The following is a 27917-nucleotide window of genomic DNA, read 5'->3' as shown; positions in this document are numbered from 1 at the left end:
ACGAGGCCCAAACGCTCCGTAACGTCAGTCTCCATCTCCCCATCTCTGAGTGAGACAGCAATATAAATCACCCCCCCCTCCCCCACCCCTGCTGCTCACGAGAGGCCGCCATGCATTTGTTATTTTCTGCCCACTTCAGACAAAAGGGCGAGGCACGTCTCAGTACCTGACTTGTCCCAGGATGGCGCCCCCCTGTGGCAGGGCAAAAAACGACCAGACCACCGCTGCTACTGCCCCCCCAAAAAACAGAAATAAAACCAAAAAAATAAACAAAAGTTAACCACATTTAAAGCCTTCTGCCTGAGCCCACCACCTGTAACCAAAATATTTATCAAAGGCACAGACAAAAATGAGGCACCTCACACTAAATTAATTAACCATTAACTTTAAAGCTCAAACTAAAGTAATTGATAGGAATGCCCCACCGGTATTGCTGGATCAGTAATTAAATAAACTATAGGGTCACAGACCACAAATATTCAATTATCGCCACACAAACCTGTTTAAAAACATTAGCAGATGTAATGCTGTTAAGTCTCCGTTGACAGACATACTCCAATTGGGGGGGAGGGTTGGAGTTGGGACAAGTCCCTGGTCTTAGGACAGGCCAGCGGACAGAGTTCCAGCCTACGCTATCGAGCTGACGCATGAGGGAGTAACGAGTCCCTGACGGAGCGGCGTATCGAAAGTAAACACGTAGGAGGCGCCACATAGAGTAGAGAGGCAGGCGAAATAAATTTGCACTTCTCCCCAGCAGAGCAGGCGTGTCAAAGTTTCGGAAACGAATCAGGGCTCTGTGGCTGAAATGGGGGATAATGGTTCGTGTGCCAATGTGTAAATGCTGGCTGCTGGCTCACCCTTGTCACTGCTGTCCGTCCAGCGCCTGATATCGGTTCATTTCTCACTCTGCTGTTAACCAAGAATCAAAACATCTTGCCTCTTGACAACATTGTCAAAACCTTTAACAGACTTACTGTGGAAAACAGATACCTCCCCTCCTCTCTCTCCCACACAAACAGTATGCCTTGGTTGTCCAGGGCAACCTACAGAAAAAACAATGGTACCTTTTCAATCCTTTTTATTCACCCACCTCCTAGGTGCAACCCAGGTGCCGGAGTTGGCCAGTGTATGCCCAGATATCTGGAGCTCTCGTCACTGTATGGCAAGGGTTGTTAAACCAAGATGACATTTTAAGGGCTTTGAGAGGTGATTTCCATTAGCACAATGGCCCCAAATGGTACCAAAATCTGTCATTCTAAGCAGAGGGGTTTTCATTGGCTGGCCGTTCGTTGGATGGGTGGAGCCAGGATATAAGGACCAATAGGGTCTAAGGCCATGAGAGTCAGAAATAAAACAGGGTCCTGTTAGGCCAGTGAAAGTCACGAAAAGTGCCACACTGTTCAGCAGACGTATAACAGAGGTGGGAGGGAAGAAGGGCACGCCAAGTCTACAGGGAAACATCCATCTCTGGGCAGGTCCTTGATCTGTCCCAACACTAACGCAAAATGGCCTGTCACTAAGCACCATCATGAATGGCCCACAAGGAAGGACGCCATCAAACAGCTGTCGTACGCCGGCGATTAAAGAACGGAAGGCGCTGGCTTCAGACAAGGCCGTCAAAGTCGACGTTCCCACGGGGGCTGAAAACACCATTCAGATTCACATCAAGTTCACGTCTGACACTCCATCGCGGAAGTTCTGCATGCGAGCTTTAGACGGCAGCACCCTTCGAGACAGAGCGGAGCGGAGATATGGGTAAAGTAAAGCGATAAATCTCACGGTTCCTGGCCCATATGATGGGATGAGCTCTGACGACATGCCATTTACATACAACACGTCATTCGGATGGATACTGTGGATTTGCCTGAAAGGCTGATTAATAACGTCTGAACTGTACAGCAGGTACGCAGAAGCCCCCCAGACTCCAACCTGTGGATACATTGCCTGCCTGCTTACCCTTTTCCTGCTCCTCACTTCCTTTTTCTAGATGAAACTGCCCCCCGGTAAGCTTCCACAGAGACTGTACTGGAATGCAGAAGTGCGGCAGATCTGCATGAGGCCCCCAATGGCAGCAGTGTGCCCCCCCCCCACAGGATGCAGTTACTGACCCCCCCCCCTCCTGGTGCCACATGGGTCCCTCCCATGGGTAGGTACAGGGTACAATTCAATCCAGCATTTTTTAGAGTGAGTTGACCACGCTGTACCCAGACACTGAGACGTCCATGGGTTCTCTCTCTGCCTGACACCAGTCCGCAGTGCGCCCAGAATCTCACAACGTCACAACACAGAAAAACCATAAAGCGTCGCATTTCAACAATTAAAACACTCAGTCATATGTGTCATATATCTAATGAGACAGAGGTACATTTCATGTGGCGTGAAACTGGTTCTGACGCCTAATAATGTCATCTGTTACTGGTCGTGTGTCTCTCGTCGTAACTGGACTGGACTGGTGATGAACTGGGCAGATGATCGTGTCTGACACAAACACAAAGCTGGAACCGTCCATTATGATAATTAATGCACATTATTGCTATCAGTGATCACACACTGCAAGCCTCCTAAAACAGGGGGGATCGCAAGGTCGGATTTATCTAGGAGATTCCGGGAAGCCGGTCCCCGCCGGCGAGTGGGCGCTCGAAACGACGCGCTCGGGCAGGAGCTGGAGGAGGCCTCATGGTGAGCACAGGAGAAGCAGATAAATGAGGATCCCAAGTGGCGGCGTTATCTGAAATGCCCGGACCCCGGGCCGCAGCCAACCACAGTGGAGCTTTTCAATAAAACATAAAATGACGTTTGCCTGATATTGGTCATGCACACAAGGGGAAAAGACCTGATTGGCAGAGGCTCACAGGTGTTTAAAAAAAGGGGGCGAGGCACACTAATCTGGGGCAAAAGCCTTGAGTTATAAAGGAACACAAACGCATTCCTCATACAAATACGGCGGGTTTGTGCCCGTGACAAAGTGGCAGCAGTGTGACGCCCGTGTCCTCATACTGGCATACTGGTGTTTTCACTCGTCACTCACAGAGCTGCTATTTAAAACCTCATCTAGGGGGTCTGAGAGTAATCTTGGTGGCCTCTCTCTTACCCGAGTTCTGCCAACGTGGCCTCGCTGGGTCAACAAAGTGCAGGAAGATACGCGAGACGCTCTGCTACTTTGCGGAACGGCAACAATGACGAGAGTCACCTTACACACACACCCCCCCACCTCAAGGTTTCTCTGTTAAAAGTATCAAAAAGCAGTTTGGTTGTGTGAATGCTTGTGATATGTATGTACATTACACTGTATACGTGTGTGTGTGTATATATATATATACATTTATATATATATAAATGTATGTTGTTTTATATATATATATAATTGTTTTATACATATGTTTTATATTTATATATTTATATATTTATATGTTTGTGTGAGTGTGATGGTGACGTTATTTTGACGTTGTGGGGACATTGTTTGGTCCCCACAAGGGGAAACTCAATTTCATAAATGTCTGTGATTGCAGTCAAAAAAACTAAAAAAGTCTCGTATTTTCTTTGGTTACTTATGGCTAAGGTTAGGGCTGGGTGGGGGTTAAGGTTGTCAATGCTGGATTAGGGTTTTTCCCATAGAAATGAATGGACAGTCCCCAGAATGATATGAATACAAACATGTATGTGTGTTCTCTTCTTTTATTTACTCAAATGGGCTTTACTATAATAAATATTAACTGTGAATGACGCATGTGGGAGAGGGGAAACATACAAACGCTCACACACTGTGCCCTGGTCCACGCACGCAGGTTAGCGCGTCAGGAGAGCTGATCTGTGTTGCCAGAGTTACAGCCCTGGAAAAAGATTAACACACTCCTGATAATTCCCCATTCAGCTATAAATAGTTATCCTTGAATTACACACCCTGCGAAAAGAGAACAACAACCAAAGGGTTCATCAAAAAAAAATAAAAAAAACCACCTGCAAAAGCGAAGGTGCGGGGGGAGGGTCAAATCACCCACGCACAATATTATTGGCTGAGCAGGTGGCCAATGAAAAGCCCTCAGAGGGAGCAGTAAGTATTTGAACCTAATTGCAAGACGGGCAGCTCCGTGAGGATCGGAAGTTCCTATCTACAGCAGGAAGCCAGGATCAGCAGAGCTTTCCATCGCATCACGGGGCTGGGGGGCCAAAGCCACCCGCGGGTGTGTTTAATAAGCTGAGAGAGAGGTTCCTCCCTGACCTCGCAGCCTCCTGGGCAAACCGTGCCCCATCCCACCACTGCACCAGCTGTCCAGCCCGATGCCCATCCGTCTCCCGCTCAAAGCTGCTAGCAGGTGGTGTACAGGTTAGGGTCGTGGTCTGGAAGCATTCAAATCCCAGGACGGTGTCTGCTGTTGTACCCATGAGCGAAGCAATTAACCTGGATTGCTCCGCCGAAATAGGCAGCAGTAAGACGGGTGGGGGGAGGGGCAGGGTAGGCCGCTCAGAATAAAAGCCCCAACTTGTCCCCAATCGTTTCCTCCGGCGTTCCTTTGATCAGCCCCGAAACATGCCGGGAAGGGAAGCACCGTGACTGGACCCCCACACAGCCATCCGCACACCACGCATTCAGCCGCTAACGAAGGAGGGAAGGAATTTACCGGAAAAGCGTTGATGCAGGCAGTTCCCATTATCTACCTGCCACTCATATATATATATAAATATCCTCCGAGTCAGACCCACTGTCACTTTGGGGCTGCATCTTTCTTTAGGCAAACAAAACGCAGAGAAACAGAGGCTGTCTGCAAAGGCAGCGCGACACGGGAGCGAACCGCACAGCGATAAATCCCACGTGACACGCTGGCTTTTTTCGTTACAGCCACGTTCGCTCCGACAGCATTTGAAACCAAGGCGGGATATACAAAAAAAAATAGCAAAGAATAATGTGAAAAGAAAAAAAAAACCTATTCCAAAAGATCAGTGCGAAGCCGAAAATAAGTGGAATGAGTAAAACCAAACAAGGTTACAAGCAGCATGATAAAAAGTCCATCTTTAATCTTCTCTTCCCAGCTGCCGTGCTGGGAGATCTGAGAGAAGGTGCAAACAGCATCTGTGTAGCCTACTGTTCAGGTCCAAAGTGTGTGTGAAAGACCTCAGTAGGCGGTTAGGCAACGGGGCCATCACAGCTGAGAGCTGGGATCAGCGGCCAAGCGACGGACGTTTTGGAATATTAATATGGAAACGTGGCTCTGTGGTGAAACTGAACCAACTACTTCTAGGCATCTTGAAGTCTCTAAAGTAATTTCACACCTCCTGTAAGAGGATCCATACCTGATTCCAAATAGCAAAGCGGGATGAGGAGTAGGACAGGCCCATGCCGGACACCCCGCAAATTCGGAGAGGGATCTATGGTTTCCAGGTCACGCCATCCAGCCCCCCTAAACCCCCCTCCCATCTCCTGCTGCTCTCCACAGCTGCAGACATTTTTTTTTGCTGGGTGGCCATTATATTTTGAAGTAGCGTGTGTATTTTATGGCTCCCCTTAAAAAATACAAGAATGTATATTTTTAATTTTTTATTATTTTGATGCGGAGTGGCAAATGGGGAGGGGGGGGGTACAAATGGAGGGACACACATAACGGCAGGGATGGTGCTCGCCATGAATAAAACCTGAAGCAGGAATTTCTCATAAAAACAGGGAAACTGAAAATGAGCTTCAGTTATTAAAGCTGAAAGAGTCTGAGAGACGTTACGGTCGTGGGAGAGAGGAAAGGGCTCTCCACAGAACTGGGTGGGGCGTCTCTGCGGCGACCGGCGACCTCACAGGCCATTAACCAGTGACCCCCCAGCACCTGACCCCCACAACGCCATCCCGCTCCCCCCCTATTAAAAATACACAAGGAGACACCACACCGAGACAGCGAGACAGCAGCAGTGAATGACTGCTTTTTAGCCCCCACAACTGTCCCTGCCGGTAAACCGGGCTCCATTTCCAAAAACCACTTCTACTGTCTGCTTTACAACCACCACCCACATTCCCCAAAGGACAGACCCCCCCCCCCCATGTTTCTGACCTGGCTGACCTAATGTCTCTTCGCGTTCCAACTCATTCACACGCACGCACCCTCGACCATGAAACCCTCCATCTCAGGGGCTGATTAACGGTTGGTGAGCCATTTCCCTTTGGGTCTGCAGGCTGTTTTATGGCCTAATCATGCTCTGTCTTCACAGCTCCTCGACGTTATACTTCACCCGTACCTCAGGGTAACGTTTTTGGACAGTCCCCAGTCCAGTTTGTTTGGCTCAATTCCAGTCCCCTGGGGAATTTTTTTGGGGGCGCCCATGGACTGGAGGACAGGACAGGGTGAGACCTGAGGATCTCTGATTCCATTCCACATGCAGTCATCGCCTCTGAGTTGGCCGGAAAAACATAGGATTCTACCTGACTGAAGAAAAAATACCGATCTGGGGCCTGGTCCTGTTCAAACAACAGCCTGGAAGAGCCCCACCATCCTCCGGGCTCCCTGAAGGACGGAGTAATCAGTCAGACCATGCTCCTGTCCTTCCAGGTCAGGCGGCAGTAAATTTCCCCAGCCGGGTGACTGCAGTGGAGGAAGCTACGGTGCCGCAAGCGAGCTGAGCTGGCATGGCGACACCAGAGCACCAGGGAAAGCCGTCAAGTAACAGACATACTGCCGACCATCAGCAGCAGACCCCTGGGGACCCCTGGGTGCCTGTCAGCTCAGCCCCCATAGCTGTCCCTTGAAGGACTCTGGCTATGTCTGCCTGATGGCTCCTAACTCGCACCCCAATTTGTGCCAGGGCCCGTGGAGACTTAAACAACCCGGCCAGCTCCCTGGGTCTCTCCTTCTTACACATCTCTTAGGGGGACCAATCCGAGAGCAGGAAACATTCCTTCAGAACAGAAGCCTTCTTCGCAGTCAAGCCCGTTGCCATGACAGTGGAGGCTCCACCCAAACATAAAAGTCCAGCCATTCTCGGCAGGTTAGTGCAATTACTGGCTGAATGGGAATTTTTGCATTGTGCAGAGTTCAATTACCTCTGCTGACAAAGGCTAAAGTTAGAAGCGCGGGGGGGGCATGGATATCTCCCTATCACAGGAGCTCTGCGAAAATAGCAACACCACCACCATTAAATCCCAGCATTTTGTGCCGTTTAGCATTATTAATGTTCTCATTTCACACCTTGTGCTTGGTCAACAAACTCAGCACTCAGACAGGAACAGTGAGGAAGTTCCTTCCTCGACATGACGAGTCCCAGCCGAGTCCTCACCACTCTGACTCCCCACGGCCTCTTAAGGCTGAAAACGGCATTCAGGATAATCCCATCATTCAGTACAGGACACTGCTCGTACATTTTTAAATGCTGAATAACTCCAAAAACTTGGGAGAAGTTTGGGGGGGGGGGTAGTGTGTGTGTGTGTGTGTGTGTGTGTGTGTGTGGGGGGGGGGGGGGGTTATATGTGCATCAGATACCTGCATTAAACATAGGGTAAGCAAGATGCCCCCCCCCCCCAAATGTGTAAGCATGAAACTCCACCTATATGCCCAAAAGATCTGCCAGTTACAGTCACTGGGAGCCGAGGCTGAACAAGGACCCGGAAAGATCCACAGTGGGCAGACAAAATCAGCCAAACGTGGCTCTCCAGCAGAGCGACAAACATGTAAGGAGATCTTCTCCCACCTGGAATCAAAAAGCTTCTGCTAGCGTCTGCCAACTCATTCATGCTCCACGTTCCCCCAACTGAGAGGGGACAGCCCAGGGACACCCCATAAGAGAGAAAAGTGCCACCTCAACATTATGGTTAAACTGCCCACCAGGAAGCCCCACCAAGATCTCAGGCTGGAGACCCCCGAACACTGGAAGAATGACGGGAGAGGTGAAGGGTGTGGGGGACCTCATGGGGTGCCGTTGTTCTGCACGGCGATGGACACCCGTGAGAAGGATCACCTTCCAGGCCCCTTTCCTCGTCAGGAACACAGAGGGAGCAGAAAGACCGGCAACGCTGATCAGAGCACCATTAATATTTATGAGAGTCGCCACCCAGCGGCACACTGGCCTGCAATCCCATTTCCTGTGATCCTGTCAGTCTGAGGGCCCTGTAGACCAGCCTCGCTCCCTCAGCCAGGCTGAAGCCCCCTCACACTCACTCACAGAGCACTGGGGGCCCCCCACAGTCACTCACCGGTCGTCTTTTTCTGCGTCAGAGATAAACTGAAATATAGGGAACTCTTGCTGTGTTTGTTAAGTTAGCATAGAGGGGGTACGCTTATGTGTGCCCATGGATGGGCTTACTGCCACATGGACACCCCCCACAAGACAGATGTTCAGGGAGAAAGGGACACAGCTTTTCCGTTTATTATCAGTCATCTTCGGAGTTTTGGTTGTTTCAGGTTTCACCTGAAAATGGGAGTCAGCGGAACACAAAGGATCACAGCGAAAGGACCTTCAGAACACTGAGGGGTCATCTGGGGGGGGGGGCTTCCTCCGTTCACCCTGCCCCACACAACAGCCTGGTCCCCTGGCCACTTCAGCAGGTGACATCATATATCGTATATCAGCCCCCGAACATGAAACAGGCCTCCATTGCGTCCATTGCCACACTCCATTTTCGCATTTCGGTAGTCATTGCTATCCCAGCATGCATTTCAACCTTCATTCTCACCTCAAGACAACCTGGTAGCGTCAAGATGCCTGGTATGAAAACGTTCCCCGATCCCCATCTGATTAACGGCCCCAAACGTGGACCGACAAATACATGTTAATTAACAGCTGCCAGGTATATAAATTGGTTAACCTGCATGGGTGGAATTTACATATTTCCTCTTTCGATAGAGGCTTGCAGACTCCTAATTCCCCCCCGACCCCCCTCGGGGAAAACGTAAAGTGGGAGGGACGGGAGGCAATCTGGTGAGGGGATGGGAACATCAAAAGCAGGTTCCCATGCGGGTACGGGCTTGGCACTGGGTGCAGGCTATGGGCCATTCTCGTGATGTGATCCCCCCCCCCAGCCTGCCACGCATCCCAGTCTCTGAAATCAATACAGAAATCAAAGCGGGGAGCAATTCGGCGCAACATAAAAGTACAGCCCCCCCCCCACACCCCACCAAAACAAAAAACCCCAGTCAGCCCACACAGATGGAGATTAACAAGGTCTTCCTTTATCATTCAAAAACCATGAATAAAGAGGGAGTGTTATTGGTGGGGCTGGGGGATTTTTCCTATTTTGGGGGTGTCAGAACAAATGCTCCAGGAGAGGATGGAGTGGCACACGTTCACCTTTCTGTAGACGATCATGTTGGGGGAGTCCTCATCTGGGTCGGCTGTCCCCACGCCCCCCTGGTCCCGGGACGCCTGAGCCATGCCTGTGGTCCCCGGGCTGCAAAAACACAAGGTGGGCGGGAGAGATGAGATTAAAATTAATTGATAGGTTCTCCACTGAGACAAAATGGCAACTCAGCAACGTGTTCTGACCCAAAAGCCTGCGACAGAGAACACCAAGCTGACGTCTGGGGTGCCTGGGGAGAGACTGCTTTACATTTTGTAGGTCAATGTGCCGCTCAGTAGGATAGTTATCAGTGCCTGGATCAAGAAGGGGGTGGGCTTGAGTCCCGTAATCATATCACCGGACAGTGGTGGGCTTCAGTCCCGTAATCATATCACCGGAAGGGGATGGGTTTGAGTCCCGTAATCATATCACCGGACAGTGATGGGCTTGAGTCCCATAATCATATCACCGGAAGGGGATGGGCTTAAGTCCCATAATCATATCACCATTGGAGCCTTCAGCAAGGCCCTTACCCCCAGCTGCTACTGGGATGCTGGATGCTGGCTCATCCAGCTGTCTGGTGCCCCTTGAACTTCTCTTGTACGTCGTACTTTGGACGAAAGAGGCCGCTAAATAAACAAACGCAGATGTACCAATGTGTCGCTTATAAACGCGCATGGCGGTGGAGTGTCCGCGTGTGTGTGCACAGATAAGGTTAGATAAATAAAACACGCGGACGAGATTCTTTCAACAGCACAAGATCCGTTTGCCGTTCCGGATCAGGCCAGTAATCATTAGCCAATACGGCAGGAGAATGCCGTCACTGGGGGCAGCGTAGACAAACAGAGCCCATTTAACGAGCTGCGCAACGTGCCATGACCAAACGGTGACGTTCCCAGGCAGAGGATCCACTCTAGGATGCCATATCGGCTGACCTTTCCATGCCGCGTATCCACCAGCCATGCCTCTTCCCTCGAGTGTCACGACAGTGATAAGGAGGCCCCAGCAGAGTAATGGCAGATGTGAGACGAAAACAGCGCAGTCTGGGGAGACACTTCGGCCCGGGGGTTAGGAGCCAGCCGACAGATCGTGCAGACAGCACGCCCAGGACCCAGCCTGCCTAGTCGGGGACGGATAGCTCCGCTTGGAATGCCGTTCTGTGAGCCGGCTCCATCCCGGGAGTGACCCCCCGAGGTGACGGATTTCTGCCGAATGCCATGCCAAACCGGCCCGCCCGCTTCCTCCTTTGGAGACTGCCTGGGCTATTTTACATCCTCAAGCCGACAGACGAGGGTTTTTTAACTTGATTGTAGTGATTTATTCTGCTGCTTTACATTTTTCAAAAGAGAAGCTTCGCCAGAGGCAGGGTCCGGATGAAATCTGGGACTTTGACGGAGTTGCACTACGAAAGGAGGTTACAAGCAGGGAGCTCAAAGACTAAATGCATTAGCTGCACATTTTGATGACATAACAAGTACACATCCCTGTTACTGCTCGCGGCCCAGCAGAGTGAGTGCTGCCACACTAAGCACCCCAAGCTACCTGAAGGTGGAGCATCAGTATAGGGGTCTGCTCCACGACACAGCTGCAGCGGTACAACAGTGTTGCGAATACATTCTCCCTGGAGTCCCAGTGTTCCCAACTTAAGATGAGGTCACCACCATGACCCCCCATGACCCTTTACCCTCTTTCAGTCTCTCCCTAAATTCCTGTAGAAGGACAGCAGGTTAACGTGCCCAAAACCTATCAAGAGGGTTTATGTGATACAGAGTTCTGTGATACCTGCATACTCAGCTACTTGTCTTTTTTTGTTTAATGTAACACACTAATCCGTTTGAATGTATGAGTTTGGGAGCTGAGATAATCTCTTCTGTTTCGTTTTGCTCTGTTTGCTTTTGTTTCTTGTTTTGATTTTGTGATCGGCGTGTGTGCGATTCACGTGTGTTGTTCTAAAAGAATGCAAATCAAAATAAGAATACAAAAGAAAGCGTAGCAAAACCCCCGATTCAACAGAGCCTTCCCACTATGGGCTGGGCTGAGATGGCAGGCGACCTCTCGCACCTCACACACTGGCCTCCATGAAGGACCAGGAAGCAGCTTTTTCAGATTTTGCAGTTAGAAATTCCAGCAATTGGAAGAGTCATAGACATGGCAGCACAAATGCATGAGGACGAACCCCAGAGGGGATTTAAGGGATTCAAGAACAGAGATCAATAAATGGAAATAACTGTAAATAACAACAAACTCAGTAGAAGGAGGTAGAAGCTGAGTGCATCATTCCAGCTTGAGGGGAGGAAAAGCAGCCAGAGCAGGTAGTCAGATGGTGAAGAACGACCAGCACTGGGTCAGTCACATCATAAGCCGCATCCTGTTGAACTATGTGCAAATGATGATTGTGAGCAAACTGAGAACAAGAAAACCATCTGCACACCAGCAACAAGTCTGCAAGCGGCGGCAGGAGACGAGCAGAGGTGGAGATTTCAGGTCCAGAGAGTACAAATCCAGACCAGGATTTTGTTTCAACCAACCAGTTGAGTACTCTGTGATTGTGACTCTTCATTCTCAACTGGTTGGTTGAAACAAAATCCTGGTCTGGATTTGTACTCTCTGGACCTGAAATCTCCACCTCTGGCGTCGAGCACTCTCACGTATGGGGTGGGGGTGGGGGGTGGGGGGGGGGCGGGGTATTATGGGGAGACAGGTTGGTGGCAGTAGTCTGAGGTGACAGGGGGTGCTCTTCCCCCCACTAACATTCCTTGTTTTCTCCTGCCATCACCCTGATGTGTCAGTCTGAAAGCAGCGTTCAGTCAGAGAGGCCACAAGATGCCCAATGTGACAGTGACAGTCAGAACACGGCATGGTCATAAAGTAGTTTGCGAGGAGCTCTGGGGACGGCGGTCACCTTGCTCATTCAGGCTACAGGCCACGCATGCGACACTTATCAGGAGGGGGGCAACCAGGCTCACGGCAGCCTGTCCCACACAGAAAGCAACTTCCATCACCCTTCCTTCTTTAACTGTTAAACATTTATATTTACAGGGAACGCAAACACACTGATAAACAGAGAGCAGCTGCATACAGAGCTATAAAAACACATTGGCTCTCTCTGCACCCCTCACTCAAGTATCCTAACCCTGTAGCGAGTGGGCTGCCGGACCCCAGGTCCCTCCAAAGCGCCCCCAACTCTGGCAGCAGGACTTCACAGCTCCCTTGCGCACAACCTGGCAAAACGGATCGATTTTCAACTCCCGCCTAAGTGGAGAAGCTCTGCATACGCAGCATGGGCACACGATTTCACACACACGCCCCCCCCCCCCACCAGCCCCGGAAAGCCCAGATCTGTAATCCAAGCATCCTGACTGACTCCCCACCTACCCCGGGGAGCATTCTTTACCTCAGTGAGAAATCAGCGGCTCGTCGAGCTCCTTGCAGCTCCGCTTCCCTTAGCAACGGGGAGAAGGCAGGTTCATGGCAGCGGCGTCTTGAGGAGGAAGGAGCGACGGAGCTGGGAGAATGACGAGGAGAAGGGAAAAGCCGGAGGTGCTGGGATTCTCACTGCAGTATTTCTCCTGACAGTTCCTGGGTGGATGTCATGGAGTGAAGTGAACAGGCAGGTAGACCCTTGCATCTGTGTCTGTGTGTGTGTGTGTGTGTGTGTGTGTATGTGCATGTGAGAGAGAGAGAGAGAGAGTGTGAAACAGAGAAAGGAGGAGGAGAGAGACTGAGGTGGTTCGTGTGTCTCTCCTGCTGCCTGTGTGCAGCCACAAAGCTCTCAGAGGAAGCAGAGATTTTATACACAGGGAGAACATGAGAGAGAGAGAGAGAGAGAGAGAGAGAGAGAGAGAAAGGGGGAGCAGGGGAATGCGAATAAAAGAAAAAATAGAGAGTGGAAAAGGTTCGGATGCTGTGGAGAGCAATAAAGCAGGACAGAGACTCCGCGGCAACAGCGACAGCTCCCAGCAACGCAGAAAAGCAGGGAATCCAAGCCACACGTTCAGGACCCTGGCAAGTTTGAAAGACAGAGACCCTGAACTGCACAGGATCACGGACTGGGTGGGGAGTTGGGGGGGGGGGGGGGGTGAGCCTATAAACAGCGGTATTGCCCATGCGAGACGTGGACACTCCTGGCCAGAGCGAGAGCGGACTTTATGAGAGGATAATACCAGGAAGCCGGGGTGACTGAGGCAGAATGAGGAAATCACTTAAAAGAAGCAGCAAGCCTCTCATTGGCTACTGGAGTTTTGTCCTCAAACATACTGCACAGATGCTGTGTCAGTAATTCAGTCATTTTCTCTCTCTCTCTGTCTCTCTCTCCCTCTCACTCAGTTCAAGGCAATTTAACTCACATTGCTCCTATTAGCCAAGCATGTGCCAAATACATATATATTGGCACATTTATATATATATATATATATATATATATATATATATATATATATATATATATATATATATATATATATATATATATATATATTTAAACACACAAAATGAAGATCAGGGCAGCCGGACAATGAAGAAGTTCTCCAGAAATGAAGGGATTGAACTTAAACATAAAAACATGATCTATGACCCACACTTATTAAAACGGCTCAGCAAACTGCAGAATGAACACGCATGTGTGTTAGATCTCTGTTAGGTGACAGATCTGAGTGGTCATTTTAGGGCTGGGATATTTTTTGGACTCCATAGAGTAAACCTGCCCACAATTACAATAATTAAATTAGTGGCTGAGTCAAGCGCTGCACAGGGTCAAGCCGGAGTCAGTGGTTTACTGTCCTCCAGCCGGGGGCTGGGGGAGTCGGCGGGGTCAAATGAAAAATGGTGCCATCAGCCACACTGTCACCCCTGGGATGGAAGATGCAGGTGAATGTGATTACAAACAGTCATTGTCATTAGGTGAAGATTTAGGATGAAGGATCCAGACCAAGCAGACATGGAAGCACACAGAACCGAGGAACTGGCCTCTCCCGCTCCGACGGACCCCATGGCAGAAATGTGCAGGCAGCTTTCTGAATGAGAACGGCAGCACGCTAAAGACAGCCTAGAGTTAGCCTTCGCGAGCATCCAGCTACCAGGGTGGGGGGGAGGTGGGGAGCATCTCCGTGGACACAGTTGGAACCCTAGAGCTGGAACTTTCTTGCGCCCGTTAATTTCCAGATGTCACCCACGCCAAAGCCATCGCCAAAACGTGACGTCCCACTACATTCATAAGAAAGGGCTTTAATCTGGCCGCTCCCGGCTAATTCCAGGAAAAACTAACGACAATCAACAGCAATGCTCAAACCTGGGAGTGATTAATGAACTTTCTTTTCGCTATTTTGTTTATCAGTACTCCTCCTGAGTATCCAGTTACGATATTACGATATCAGTCTCTATTTCTGTCTAATTCTTAAAATGACAACATAAAATAAAAGGGAAGTAGTTAGAAAGGGGAAAAGAATGTGGGCCTTAAAACATAAAAAAATATTTTATATGGAATACTGAGGAGTCAGAAACTGTTTGTACTGAAAATAAGCATCAAAAACCAGAAATTAAAGTCAAGTTAATGTGGTATTTGGATGTTAAGGATTTGTGTCCGGTTAAGTTCTGAAGCTGAAAAGGGCACTGGAACAGCTGGGCAAACAACAAACACAACAAACAGGCTCGTCTGATGGGATGAGTCACCCGCGGAAAGCATGGCCGCGTGTCAGATGGGGCGTGGTGCGGTCAGGCGTCCGCCGCTCAAAGGGCTCACAGCTGGATAGCAACATGGCCGACCCACGTTCATCCCCTAATCTTGTCCTCAGCGCCTCCATGCCTCTTTACCCGCTACTTCCACTTCTCCCCAAAATGTATGAGCTCCAGGAAAGCAGAACGTGCTCGGCTCAGTGCTGGACCTTCTGTGCTCTTCGAACCAAACGCTGTTACTGGGCAGACAAAGAAACACGCCAGTGGGATTAAGGCCACAAAATCCCTTATATACCAGCACGTCTTTCGGCAAGCAGCAAGCTCCAAACGGTGCCTGAAATCTCAGCAACACAACTCCAACCTAAGAGTCTCTTTTGTTATGTTGCAAATAGAACCAGAATCCAAACCATCTACTCTATATATTGGAGTGTTTATATTGGACACCAAGCGACACCGATGTCCCAAGTGGTTCTCAGAGTGGATGCAGGTATCAATGGATGAGGTGGACAAGGGTCCAGGGACACTGTACAGAACATGAACAGGTGGGTGATGTTAACCCCCCACAATGTTGTGTGATTGGCCATATTGCTTTTGAAGGCGTGATTCTCTTATGAAATTAAATTAATATAGTTTAACAAGGAACAGAACACATTCTTGGTTTCTTTTGTATCCCTCATAGTTCACTTTGCTCCTTTAACAGGAGCAGCACCGGCTTAAAAAGAGGAAAGCTTAACACCGGCCAATGGCGAGTCAGTGAGCCCGCCCCTCGCGCATAGTAACCCGCTATGAGGTGATAGCGCCACGGCAACTCCTGCCCCAGATTACAGTGCCGGCCGAGGGGGAAGCAGGCCCAAACGAGCCCCAAGACCACACCTTGGAGCAATGGCCCCAAGAGTGACAGCCAGGCCAGCTGTATCCTCCACAAACAACCCAAAGAAAAGAAAGGGAAAGTCAGCCAGAGAAGGCAGGGCTTGTCAATTGAAGAGATGAAAGATGTGGGGGCTGTATTTGTATCAAACAAATGCTCTGTGTTAAAGTCAAGGTACAGACACAGTCTTAGGAAAAGTTTTGCATTTGTTACTTTTGGACAAGATCTAATAAAGAGAAAACAGAGATTTCGGTCACGACCCGCAAAACCGTAGCCTGACGGAAAGACGATGACAGCTGGTCTGACACCTGGGTGTGTCATGTGATGGAGCTCAGCCTCCCCAACCCCAGAGATCAAGTCAAGGCTGCAGCGACAGTACCTGCCGGTCCTCTTGATGAGCCAGTTAAAATTCAGTGCTGGCAAACAAATCTCATTCCTGCCCCCTGCAGGATGTTTGAAGAGCTACATGCACTGTATCGATTAATCCTGCCCACCTGTCACCCCAAACCTGCTGTGAGGAACTTTCCAGATACGGCTAACCCTCGACCAGCTCGACTGGAGGAGGGGCTAAGAGGCTGAGTCACCAAGTCCCACCCTATCTGTACGGCTGTTGGCATCACAGTCCTCCCAGTTTATTTATTAATTGCCGTAACTCACAGCGACATCAGGGCATAATATCAGTCTAGGTGCCTTTAGTATATTAGTTTATTTTAGTTTTTTTTTTAAATACTAAAACACATACAAAGGATGGTATAACCACAGAAACAGGAAGCCAGGCCCAGAATTCCACGGCATTAGGAATCACATTATCAAGCATTATAATTATTAAGGGCTGTGGGCTACTGTTTATACAGTCTGATAACGCAGAGTGTGACATTTCACCCTGAGGTTTGGCAGCACCCTTAAAACGTGTGCGATGCTCATCAGAGGAGATACTAATCCTGGAAACGACTTGATTTTAAACAGCCTCAAAATGCAGACGATGCCAGCTGAACACCGCGTCCTGCCTGAACAGCGTAAACACAGGCGATCGCTGCCTGCACGCGCTCGATGATCTGAAAGCACTCGTCACGGAAAATGGGAAAGACACGACAGAGGCATTCAGATGGACCACAATGGGGATTTCGACCATCAATAGCGGGACTCTCACGCCATCTTTCAGGCGTCGCTATTGATCTGCGATTGATCGGACAGCAGACACCGTGAATGGGGGAGCTGGAATGAAAGCTGTGGCGGGGGGGGGGGGGGGGGGGGGGACGCTGGAGAGCATCGAGCTGCTGACTCCAACACCCCAGGTAATGTTAGAGCCCTTCAGCAGTCCAGACTGCACTGCTCCAACCACAAGCAGCTCTGCATTTTAAACCATTTTTTAATTTACAGTTTATTTATTGACCTGCACAGGAGCTCCTGCAGATTTCAGCCACTGAAAGTCTTTATTAGTGAAGTTTTCCCTAGTTTTAAAGAGAAAGCAGCTTCTGAATATATATTTAAATGTCATATTTTTAATTAAATATAACCATGTTTTTTTTTCCATTTAAAACACAACTCAGATACATGAAACTAGACGGGGGGGGGGGGGGGGGGTTAATTTCTATACAACAATATGGCCAGGAAAGAGATTATTTTCCTGCTTAGTGAGTAATTATTATCGCTGCCAGAGAGTTTGTCATATTTCTAAGGCTGACTGATGGTGGGATTCTCTCACTTCAGAGTAGCAGCATTCACAGGTTCTAATGGAGGAGCCCCCCCCACCCCCACCATTCACAAAAAATAAAAATAGGAGAAGCGATTCCCCCATGATTACGGAGATTGTTTTCCGTGAGGCTGCATACGAAAAAGGCATAGGGATGATAACAGCGATCGGAAACGAGACGAGCCAGGGGGCGCTGTGGGGTCATTCTCATTACAGGGAACCCACAGGAATGTGAATGAAGTCACTGCTGCCCTGAATGAGGGCTATGCTTCCGGCAGAGAGGTGGGAAGGACGGGGACCAGCAGAAAATGGGTTTGTGAATGTCTGGCCAGTACAGGGCATAGTCATTATCATACCATTATTATGAACAAGAGGCTGGAAATGAGCTGCTGTTCCTTCCATAAGGATGACAGGTGAATTAATACAGGAAAAAAATTACTTTAAAATAATCTGTTCAAGCTCAGAGGTCATCAAGGATAAGAAGATCATGTAGGCTGATGTGTTAAATTATTCCACATTTCCCTGGAAAGTGCAAAAAAAAAAAAAATCGAACAATCCATCTAATACTACTGGAATTAAGGGCTAAAAATCCATCCATCCAACGTCCCACAGGATGTCAGCACATCCTGCTCGGGGTCCTGGGAGGCAGCAGAGGGGCCAGTGAGCACCCAGGGCACGATACACTGTAAACCCAAGTGACGGCCGGCTGTGGGGAGGCCAGCAAAGCTGGGGAGTCTCAGGGCTATAATAGGGTGCAGGTTCCATACGGTAATATAGAAATCGCAGAACAGCGCATATCTGCAATAACACGACATTAAGAGCAGATAAAACACACGAGAAAGATCAATACAACAATATCAAATGTATTCCCAATTACAAGCAAGTTGCTAAATCAGGAAAATTCAACCCGCAGGCATGAGATCTATGACATTTGGCATTTGACAGAACAGAAATCAACAGCAGGTCAGACCCGCAGTTCAAGCGTGGCGCAGCGATGTAGCGGGCCGGAGGGGGCGGGGAAGCCCACATGGCCACGCCCCCTCTTGCACTCCATCCCACAGAGCTCCTGCAAGCCAACTCAGCAGAATACCTAATGAACCTGAGCCGCAACCAACGGCAACCGGACCAGCTGCCGCCGGCTGGTGTGGCAAGGGAGGCCTGCAACTGGTCGAGTCGGCAGCCTGTTATGGAAACAGACGTCATTCAGATAAACGCCTCATTTTCGCAGCAAGTACAATGGACTATATCCTCTGCAGCTGCAAGACGAGAAGATCCAAATGAGATGGAAATGGTCCTATTATGGCGTAGACTGGAATTGACTGGAACTGCTAACAGAACATAGCACCCCCTGGTGGTGCTGATCAAATTTATTATTATTATTTGAAAAATCGTTACTTTATACAGAATTCTAAAGGATGCACGTGAAATGTCATACACAGTACAGAGACGATTATGTGAAGAATAAGGCCAGAGCCACACACACACACACACGCACACGCACGCACACACACACACGCATGCACGCACGCACGCACCCTTTAGATGTTGGCATCAGTACTGGTTCAAAAGCAGCCCTTTTTAAAAACACTTTTTAATTAAGACCACTTGACTGAATATGCCGCTACTGGCTTTAAACCCAAAGTTGTTAAAGCATAAAAAGACAAAAATAAAAAAGGTGTTTACACATCAATAGCCGCTGCAAAAAGCCATCTTGGCAGTTTATCCGAGGAGCGTTGATGACTCCTATAAAAGCCATCAGAGCTCAATACACTGTTATTCTTGCATCTGTCTGCCAAAAAGTTGCACTTGTAACATTAGCGTCTCTTCACCCCCCTTTACAAGCGATCGATGGCTGCTCACTTGTATTAGGTATGCAGGCCCCTGTGTCTTTCCCTCCAGTGATTAGCTTGAGTGATTAGCCTCTGCTGACCCAGAGGCATTACAGTGGCCTGCACTCTGATTCCCTGGGTCCTTTTAGCACAGAGGCCGCTTCCTGCAACAGGGCCTCTCAAATTGGGCCACAGTAGACAATCTTTTGAGGACTTTGGCTGAAGATGGTTGAGAAGGCCTTAGAAAACCGACATAGGTGTGCAGGGTGGTTGGATTGAACATTTCTCTCAGAAATGCCCTCTGCACTGTTTATTCCTACTAACGGACAAATGAAGCTTCATGAACCATTTGCTGTATTTTCTGACCCCACTAGATGGTGCTGTATTTAAAAAAGGGGGCTCTAAGCATGCGCCAAAGCTTAATTTAGCCATCATTGATTTAGAGCCTGAGGTCCACGCTCCCACTAGGGGCCAAAAGAAGAGCCTCATTCCATTCAATACCACATAGGGCACCTGCTCTCTGGGGGGGGGGGGGACTTGTCCAGCCACCAACAACAAGCCTCCACGTCCAGGGAACAGATAAGGGAAGAGATCAGCAAAATGTCAGCCAGAGACACAGGTCACATTCCTGCACTCTTACCCCGGTTACGTCCATCTTCCCATGTATGTGCAAGAGCAAGATACCATGACTAGCATGTCTGTAGGGGGGGCATTTGGGGACAGGGACAGGCTGCTGATGAAGAGGATCTACTGACCCATTAGGGGATTACAGCTTCCCAGCGGCCATCATGGACAGGGCCCAGATTGTCAATCACCTTAAAAAACACAGACAAAAGCATTTTGCATGTTTTAAAGAAACTTTAATACTGCAATCACTGCAAATGGTCTTTAACCTCTACAATTTACAAAAGAAAAATAATAGATTATGTAAACAGCATTTTGTTAATTTTATTCTTAAATGTGCATGTAAAAATAATTAAAAAGCATTCAATGGGTGGAAAACCAAAGGGGTGAAAAAGGCGTTGGATTTAGATACATCATACACACAGAAGGGGAGGAACGTCCTTGTCCAGGATGAGATGAAAAAGCCAAACCGCGCTCAGTGTCTCAGCACAGGCACTCCTCACTTTTACAGACTTTGATGATAATTTGAACAAAAAAAAAATGTGCAAAAGGGAACATTCAGCAATCATTCACATTTCGGTGTTTTCGCCAGTCGGGTGGCAGCGCTATCCTGTAGGCTGCAGAGAAACCACACACGCTGTTACTCAGAAGAAAAGCTTTATGGCACCAAAGCTCAGGAATATTTCACCGCCTACAAAGAGGAGAAGCTGACACACGCGTGTGTGCAAATTTGGAGAGGCCAGTAGGCAGGGATTGGCCGAGGAGAAAGCATCCTACGAGTGACTCAAGGCCCACCGGAGGACAGCATGGCAGCTACAGGAAACCCAGGGGAGGCCTTCAGATCTCCCGTGATTCCTAGAACAGAACCAATACTCAGGCCTCTTGGGCTGACTGGCAAGCAGGAGCCCCACAGGCATCAATGTTCTTAAGGCAGCCTGTAAGCCTTCCGGTCTGTAGTGTGCTGAGCATAGTCAAGGGGCTTCCTTAAAACGATGTGCAGCATAGACCAATTCCTCCAAAACGCACTGGGGGGGGGGGGAGCAGTCTGTCTTCACAGGCCAATGAGCCACACAAAGTCCCTCGGTGTCGTGCACGTGTCACATCAGACAGTTTGCTGTTCGGTGACTGCGGAGGGGAGTGGTGCCCCCCCCCCACCGGATCGGCCCATATCCTTGCCAGGATGTTCCCACCTCACATGCTGGAATGTTGGCATCTGCTGTTCGGCAGAACACCACCAGGGTCACAGAAGGGCCGGAATAATGCAATGAGGTCAAGGTCCCATGCGTCATGCGCATATATTCTCATCATCAATTCCCTAAATCCAGGTGATAAGGCCTGACGTCAATTTAAAAATGCGATGGAAGACAAAAAAAAACTAATTGCAAGTATAACACACGTCCTTCGTTATACGTCATCGATAGTCCGAACAAACAAATGTACTAATATTTTGCGCATATTTTACACCACTAGAGGGCACTGCAGCCACATGAAAGCAGCATTGGAAATGGCACTAAGATTTTTCCAAACTTCACAGGCATACCAGGAAAAGAGATATTAATAACAAAACCTTTAAAATAAGTTCCTGGATCATATAAAAGACCCCTATAACATACGTGTTCTGCATAAAATCACTAGGTATCTACAATTTAAAAAAAATAAATTAACCAAAACTGTAGTGAAAGTCACCAACCGCATTTTCCCAGAAACCTGAAATGATGTTCTTAGAGGTGGAAGAAATGAAGGACAGCGAGCCTTTTACTCTCATCAGTACATCGTACCAAAAACAAACCTCTTCCCACTTTTCAGACGGCATTATTAGAAGCAACAAGACGCAGTGAAGGTCGGCCCAAAATAAACTAAGCGATGGTCCCAAAAAAATAAAACAAACACCTTAAAAGACACTCAATTTCACAACCCTGTCTACTGCTTTGATAGACCTTCAGTTTACTTGGTAAAACATACGATTACCACAATGTCATATCACATTAGGCCCATCGATGAGTTTTATTCCTGTGGTAAATGGAAGAGTATCGGAATGTGCAGGTGTGTTGTGACCAGTCCAGTGCATTGTGGGATTAAAATAGCCCTCTTAGCCACTGAACAGATGTTTCTGCACTGGCCATGTCAACCATCCCATCCTCACTGCACTCCCCCACCCCCCTCACCAAAAAAAAAATAAAAAACTGAACTGGAGGAGGTATGGGAATACTCTCGCCTGCTTCTGGGACATCTGCAAGACTTAGGCTGGAGGTAGAAGATCTCCAGTGACTCTGGAGTGTGTGTTTGGTGGGGGAGGATAGAGAGACAGACTACAGAGAAAGTCCTCCAAGGCACCTTCAAAGGACTCCCTCACCTTCCACTAAGCTCTACAGCCACAGAAGTGAGCTGAACTGGCAGGAAGCAGCAACCAAGGGGGAAAAAGTAGGTGGACAGTGTCCTGCTGGCTGATCGCCTGTGAGTGACTCCATTTCTGTCAAATTCATCCTGCTTGTGGATTGGCAGAGTGACCAGCTGAAGGATGAGAAAAGCCCAGATGCGAAGATCTTCCAGAAAGAGTCGAAGCAGGAAAGAACAAAAATTCTGGAAATTCTGGAAAGAACAAAAATTCAGGGGGAGGGGGGTGTCTTTGGAGACTGGCACACAGGCATCGCATTTCTTCTGGGGAAAGGTAGGAGGCGCTAGAGAGAACATGTAAACAAGCTCTCTGGTAGCCAGAGAAGGCTGTGATATCTTCAGGCACGCTGGGTCCCTCGCTGGCCTTCCAGGTAGAGACAGCAGGCCTCTGCTGCTCTGGTCCCTCGCCTTTGCTGCACGGCCTCAGTTCATGTCGATGGTGTTGAAAACCCACTCGGTGAACTTCTTGAGCTTGGCAGAGGCACTCTGGGACTCCTCCTGCAGACGCTGGTTGTCCTCACGTAGGCTCTGGATCTGAGCCTGCAGCACTGCCTTGTCCTGCTTCTCCTGAGAGTGAAAGAAGTTTGAAGAAAAGTAGAAGGGGAGAGAGAGAGAGAGAGAGAGAGAGAGTGACAGGCAAGGAGAATGAGGCATGCAACCCTGGAGCGCTGATGGTCCCCAGTGCTGGATAAGTGGTCTCACCTTCTTCAGGTCATCCTGCAGCAGCTTCACCATGGACTCCAACTGGCTGATCTTCCCTGCCAGAGTGATGGGGGCCTCGCTGTTGGGTGGGGGGAGGGGCACATTTCAGACTGGCCAGTCAGCAAGCAATGTTATCTAAAGCATAGATGCTGCCCCCCACCACACATTTGGGCTCCCCAGGAACAAGCACACTTTAGGTCTGTGTAGCAGGAGCAAGAGGCTCGTAGGAAGACACAGGATTGCAGCTGAGAGCAAAGCCTCCAGTGACTTTCCCTTCAAAACAAACACTGAAGCTTTGAAGGACTACGCTAACTGCGTGCTGTTGCTAAAGACCCAGTACAGCGGTGAGGGATAGACGAGGTGGGAGGTTACAGCCAATCCTGTTAGGGCTGGGGTTAGGTAACCAGCATACCCTGGGGAGGAGAAGAGCTGCTGGCTGCACTCAGCATTCTGAGGACTGGAGGTGCCACCTTTGGGCTGGTGGTTCACATCTTGAGTGACAAGCAGTGAGGCCCTCTGGACTGCAAGGGGCATGAGAGAGTGTGGGCATGAGGTCTTCATCATACAGCCGTCGCCATAGAAAATGTGTTCACCTCGCTCGCGGAGTCTTACCTTCGAAGGCCTTGGCGGCATCGACGAGGTTGGACCAGTCCAGCCCACTATCAGCATCTGCATTTGGCAGCGGTATCAGGCCCGGGTCCGGAACTGGCAGTCGCCTCCGCTCCTGCAGGTCTGTGAGGGAGGTTTCAGATGCCGAGAGGTCTCCTGTTAGAGGAGGGAGCAGAAAAACATCACGGGACAGGCAGATCACCTTTTACTATAGCCTTTAAGGTGTCTGAACAGAATTAAAAAGAGGGGAGCAAATGTATAGTTGTTCTCTACCAGCAAGGGGCACCATCAGAAAATTACGCAAAACAATAAAAAGACCAGTGTAGGACTCCAGAGAGGGTCTTCTACACTACAGTGAGATACACTCTTTCCCTCAAAACGTAGAAGAAGCAGTGCTCACCGTGCAGTTTGACGCCCAGCAGATAGGAAGGCCGGCGGAGGGGCGCCCCGCGCACTGTGGGGGAGCGTGGCACGGTGGAGGAGCTGAAGAACACGTCGGCCGAGGCTGGCTGGTCAAGGCCAAAGGCCGGGTCACGCTGGCCACTGTAGATGCTCTCGTCTGATAAGGTACGGTGCAGAGAGCGGCGTGCCGGGGCCGAGGCTGAAAAGGAAGGCTGACAAAGAGAGACAAAACAATTCAAGCACACAGTGAACTGGATGCTGTTAGGACAGCAACAATGTAGTCCAGCTTCGGTGTGATTTGCCTCAAAATGAAATAACCCCCCAGGTTCTCTCCTACACAATGTTCCTGGGAAATTTGGAAAAGATCTATCAACTACTTTTGGAGTTATTGTGTTCAGCAGTTACACATTCCTTTATTTGTGCCAGGTGTTTGGGAAGAGGCAATAAGATCTACCAAATACTTTCTGCAGAGACCCTTCCCACTGCTGCCACAAAATGGCATTGCTTCAGTTTTGGTGCAAAAAATCAGTTCCAGACGTTTTCCTATACAAAGTTCCTGTGAAGTTGAAAAAGATCTGACAAATACGTTTTGAGTTATAGCTAATGACACAAACCATCTGCAGCGGATCTGCCCCAAAACTATAGGTATCTGGCCAGAAAATAGAACACACTGACTTTCAGCTGAAATTATGCTGTTTACTTTTAATGCCATGTCAGCAACCAGGGCTATATTCATCGTGAGAAAACAGACTGGACAACTAAAAAGGTAAAAACTTCATAAATAATTATAAATTGTTACGGACACTCAAAACAATATAAATAAGACGTTTAAGATGTTTAGTTTTCAATAATAAAAAATCTAAAAAAAAAAAGCCTTGACTTTGCTAAAAACCTCTGTTACATAGTCAGGAAAACAGTAAACATACTGTAGCATTCAGCTAAAGTTCACCATTACTCTCATTCAAAGAGCACTCTGGAGAAAGCACTAAGAATGACTTCATACTGGTGATGGAGAAGTAAAAATAAAGAGTGTGAGATTATCATGTGCTGTCATTCAGCGACTGGGTTACACCCTGTCCCAGTATCTCATTGGTTAGCATCAGGATGAAGCAGGCAGTGATTAATAGCTCGTGCTAACTGCCACTCACCTCCCTTTAAAAGGGAACATACCTTGTGCTCGCCGGAGGCCGGCGGTGGGCTGTCCAGCGTGATGAGCTTCTTCAGGTCCTCCTCTACGGTGGACTTAGCCAAGCGCTGTGGAGACTGCGTGTCCCGCATGGTGGCTGTCAGCTGTGGCTGGCCGGACTCCAAGTCCTCGCTCTGGTGCCGCCTGAATCACGGAGCCAGTGTGTTAGCGCTACACAACTGCTCTGTCTAATAGCGTTGGGATGGGGGGCAAGCTTTCATTTACACACGCAAGCATGACTGCTATGGAATATATGGCTTAAAGATAAAAGCAATATCCCAAGATGAAAGAAGAAGAAAGCATCGCTAGCAGTGCAAGCAGCAGGATTTTAAAGGTCTTTAAAAAGCCTGCTTTGATCACTTCTGACCGCCCTCAATGTTCCTGCCCTTTATGGTTAGTGAAAACCAGAGACAAAACCACAGTCCTTACTCCAGGGGGTCAGTGGAAAATGTACTGGCAGTACCCTATGTGTCCGCAAGGTGGAGACAGAGTCAGAGAATTTGAACAGAGTACATTTCAGGAAACAAACAGGATACCCTAAAGGGTATGTGTGTGTGTGTGTGTGTGTGCTCCCTTTATTCCAACACCCCCTGCTCACTTTCGTGTGTCCCCAAAGCCACTGAGTTGATGGTGCTTCCTGGCTTCTTCCAGCCAATAAGGTACTTGCTGGTGGCACCCTGGCGCGGGTAGAAGCTCTTGGGTCCCGGTGAGAGGGAGCTCTGAGAGGAGGAAGAGGAAGGCGAAGTGGCCGGCACAGACTCCTCCCTGGGGGAGCTCTGGCTGGAGCCCTGGAGCCCCGGGCTGGCAGAGTGCCTGGAGCTCAGAGTGCTGATGGGGGAGGGGGGGGGGGGAGAGGAGCCACGTCACCATACAGATCACCGAGACACCAGGAGCCCCGAGACCAGCACATAGAAGACAATGCCTGCAAAAAATTCACCATTAACCCCACCCCCCCACACCCACACCTCCAAGGGAGCCAATTAGGAAGGTGTAAGCAGCTCATAGTCAATATTAGGCAGACCAATGAAATGGCTCAGAGGGTGTGTGCGTGTGTGGGGGGAGAGATACCAGAGTGCTGTGAACCATGTTAGCATGTATGACAAAGACAAGGTTGGGGGGGGGGGGGTCAGGTGCGGAGTGTCCAGCACTGCACTGGTGGAAGTATGTGCTATTGCTGGGGGTGAGAAAAGTGTGGAGCCCATTAACCAGCAGACTCAAAATGGCGACGACCCTCAGTCACGGCTGCCCGCCACGATCTCACGCTCTTTTATCAAACATATTCAACTTAAACATGTCCTGATCTTCATAAATTTAACCATGGAAGAAAGTCTGCAAATCAGACCAGAGGGTAAATGTCTCAACGTCTCATGGAAAAAAACTCCAGCAGCAAACGACTGCCATGCTGATGTGCAAAGTACAAAAGCAGTTCGTAAAGCTCCTTTCCTTCCGTCACATGGCACCGGTTTCCGAATTGGGGGGATGGAGAGGAGGGGCAGGCCACAGAAATAAGAGCACTGCTTCCTGTTCTGCTCCTTACAGCATTTACCCCCCCCCCCCATCCAGGCCAAGGCCCGAGAACAATTCTGAGACGACGGGAGGCACAGCCACAGGCGGTTCTCTGAAGCGCTCAGACGCCACACAATTAGACCGAGCTGCGGAAGGGAATTACATTTTACATTCCATTTAAAGCATCTGCTATTCAGAATGACAAAATATTTACCCAGTTAAAAGGCTATGTGTGTCACTGGAGCAATTAAGTAACTTTGCTGAAAGGTATTACGGCAGAGAGAGACTGCTGGGACTCAAACAAGCAACCCTGAACCGAAAGTTCATTCCCTAACTGTGCTTCCTGATACATTAGCTCCTGGCTTGGGTCTTAAAGGGAAAAGCACCTGGAATAGGATGTGATGTCATTCAGGTTGTAGGAGCTGGAATCCCGCACCAGGTATGTAGAGGGGCTCTTGGTGAGGCCTTCGGTGCATTCCTGCACTTGCCGGCCCCCATCCGTGGGGCTGTGCCAGGTGGTCGGTACCTTTTCCCGGAACCCTGGGGCCGCAGGGGGCCTGCAGGGAGCCTGAGCTGTGAGCAGGTCCATAAGAGGCGGCGTCAATGCCGCTGTCCGCAGACTCCCCCTGCAGGTAGCCGGTGGCATAGCCATTGGTCTCCGAGTCAGGCCGCTCCACAGGGCCGCCTCCGATGTATCATACCACTTATCGTCACTGTGGGCGCCACTTGAAGCATTGCTGGACAGCGTGTTGCTGCTGGAATGGCTGGAGTAGGGGGCTTCCACCTGAGGACAGGAAATGGGAGGGGCGTCACTTCCTGTGACCAACAGCAGCTCCTAAGACAGCAGCCATATTGTTGCATGTTCTCTCAGAGGATGGTCATTTGTATAACTCTGTTTCTATAACCCAAACTCACCAATGCTAGCATTTCCCAAGAGTCTAACATGTAAACCACACAGAACTCATCGGCCCCTTGATTTGGCAACCTGCGACCTCACCAAGAATACAGTACACCACCTGGGTGGGAGAGGCAACATCTCACCTGGCTGGTTTTGTTGGGGGACAGGTGAACAACCTGCTCCTGCCGCTGGATACGGGGCACCCCCGAGTGGGATGAGACAGACCTTGAGACCGGCGAGTCTGAAAACGTAAACAGGGAGGTGAGAGACCAGGCCAGCAACGACAGAT

At 49.3% G+C, this 27917-nt stretch overlaps 2 protein-coding genes across 5 annotated transcripts in view; both read right to left on the bottom strand.

Moving 5' to 3' along the window:
- The window catches only part of rgs6 (regulator of G protein signaling 6), a 56242-nt gene extending 42998 nt beyond the window's left edge, over nucleotides 1–13244 (bottom strand). For all 4 annotated transcript variants that reach the window (XM_048975438.1, XM_048975440.1, XM_048975439.1 and 1 more), the window contains exons 1-2: nucleotides 12642–13244; nucleotides 9259–9358 (exon numbers count right to left, since the gene is read on the bottom strand). In XM_048975438.1, the coding sequence (XP_048831395.1) occupies nucleotides 9259–9342 (84 nt within the window). In that variant the 5' untranslated portion in view covers nucleotides 9343–9358; nucleotides 12642–13244. The remainder of the gene's footprint in view (nucleotides 1–9258; nucleotides 9359–12641) is intronic.
- Nucleotides 13245–20145: 6901 nt separating this feature from the next.
- Nucleotides 20146–27917, bottom strand: part of sipa1l1 (signal-induced proliferation-associated 1 like 1) — a 44966-nt gene continuing 37194 nt past the window's right edge. The window contains 12 exon segments of the mRNA XM_048974482.1: nucleotides 20146–22892; nucleotides 23028–23106; nucleotides 23440–23548; nucleotides 23640–23792; nucleotides 24037–24250; nucleotides 25209–25368; nucleotides 25823–25841; nucleotides 25844–26052; nucleotides 27117–27275; nucleotides 27277–27421; nucleotides 27424–27514; nucleotides 27772–27869. Of these exon segments, the coding sequence (XP_048830439.1) occupies nucleotides 22749–22892; nucleotides 23028–23106; nucleotides 23440–23548; nucleotides 23640–23792; nucleotides 24037–24250; nucleotides 25209–25368; nucleotides 25823–25841; nucleotides 25844–26052; nucleotides 27117–27275; nucleotides 27277–27421; nucleotides 27424–27514; nucleotides 27772–27869 (1580 nt within the window). The 3' untranslated portion in view covers nucleotides 20146–22748.

This window comes from Brienomyrus brachyistius, chromosome 14 (genome assembly GCF_023856365.1).
Source record: "Brienomyrus brachyistius isolate T26 chromosome 14, BBRACH_0.4, whole genome shotgun sequence".
NCBI classification, from domain to species: Eukaryota; Metazoa; Chordata; class Actinopteri; order Osteoglossiformes; family Mormyridae; genus Brienomyrus; species Brienomyrus brachyistius.
Note: the sequence above shows the minus strand (reverse complement) of the source record. Positions and strands in the feature narration are given on the sequence as shown.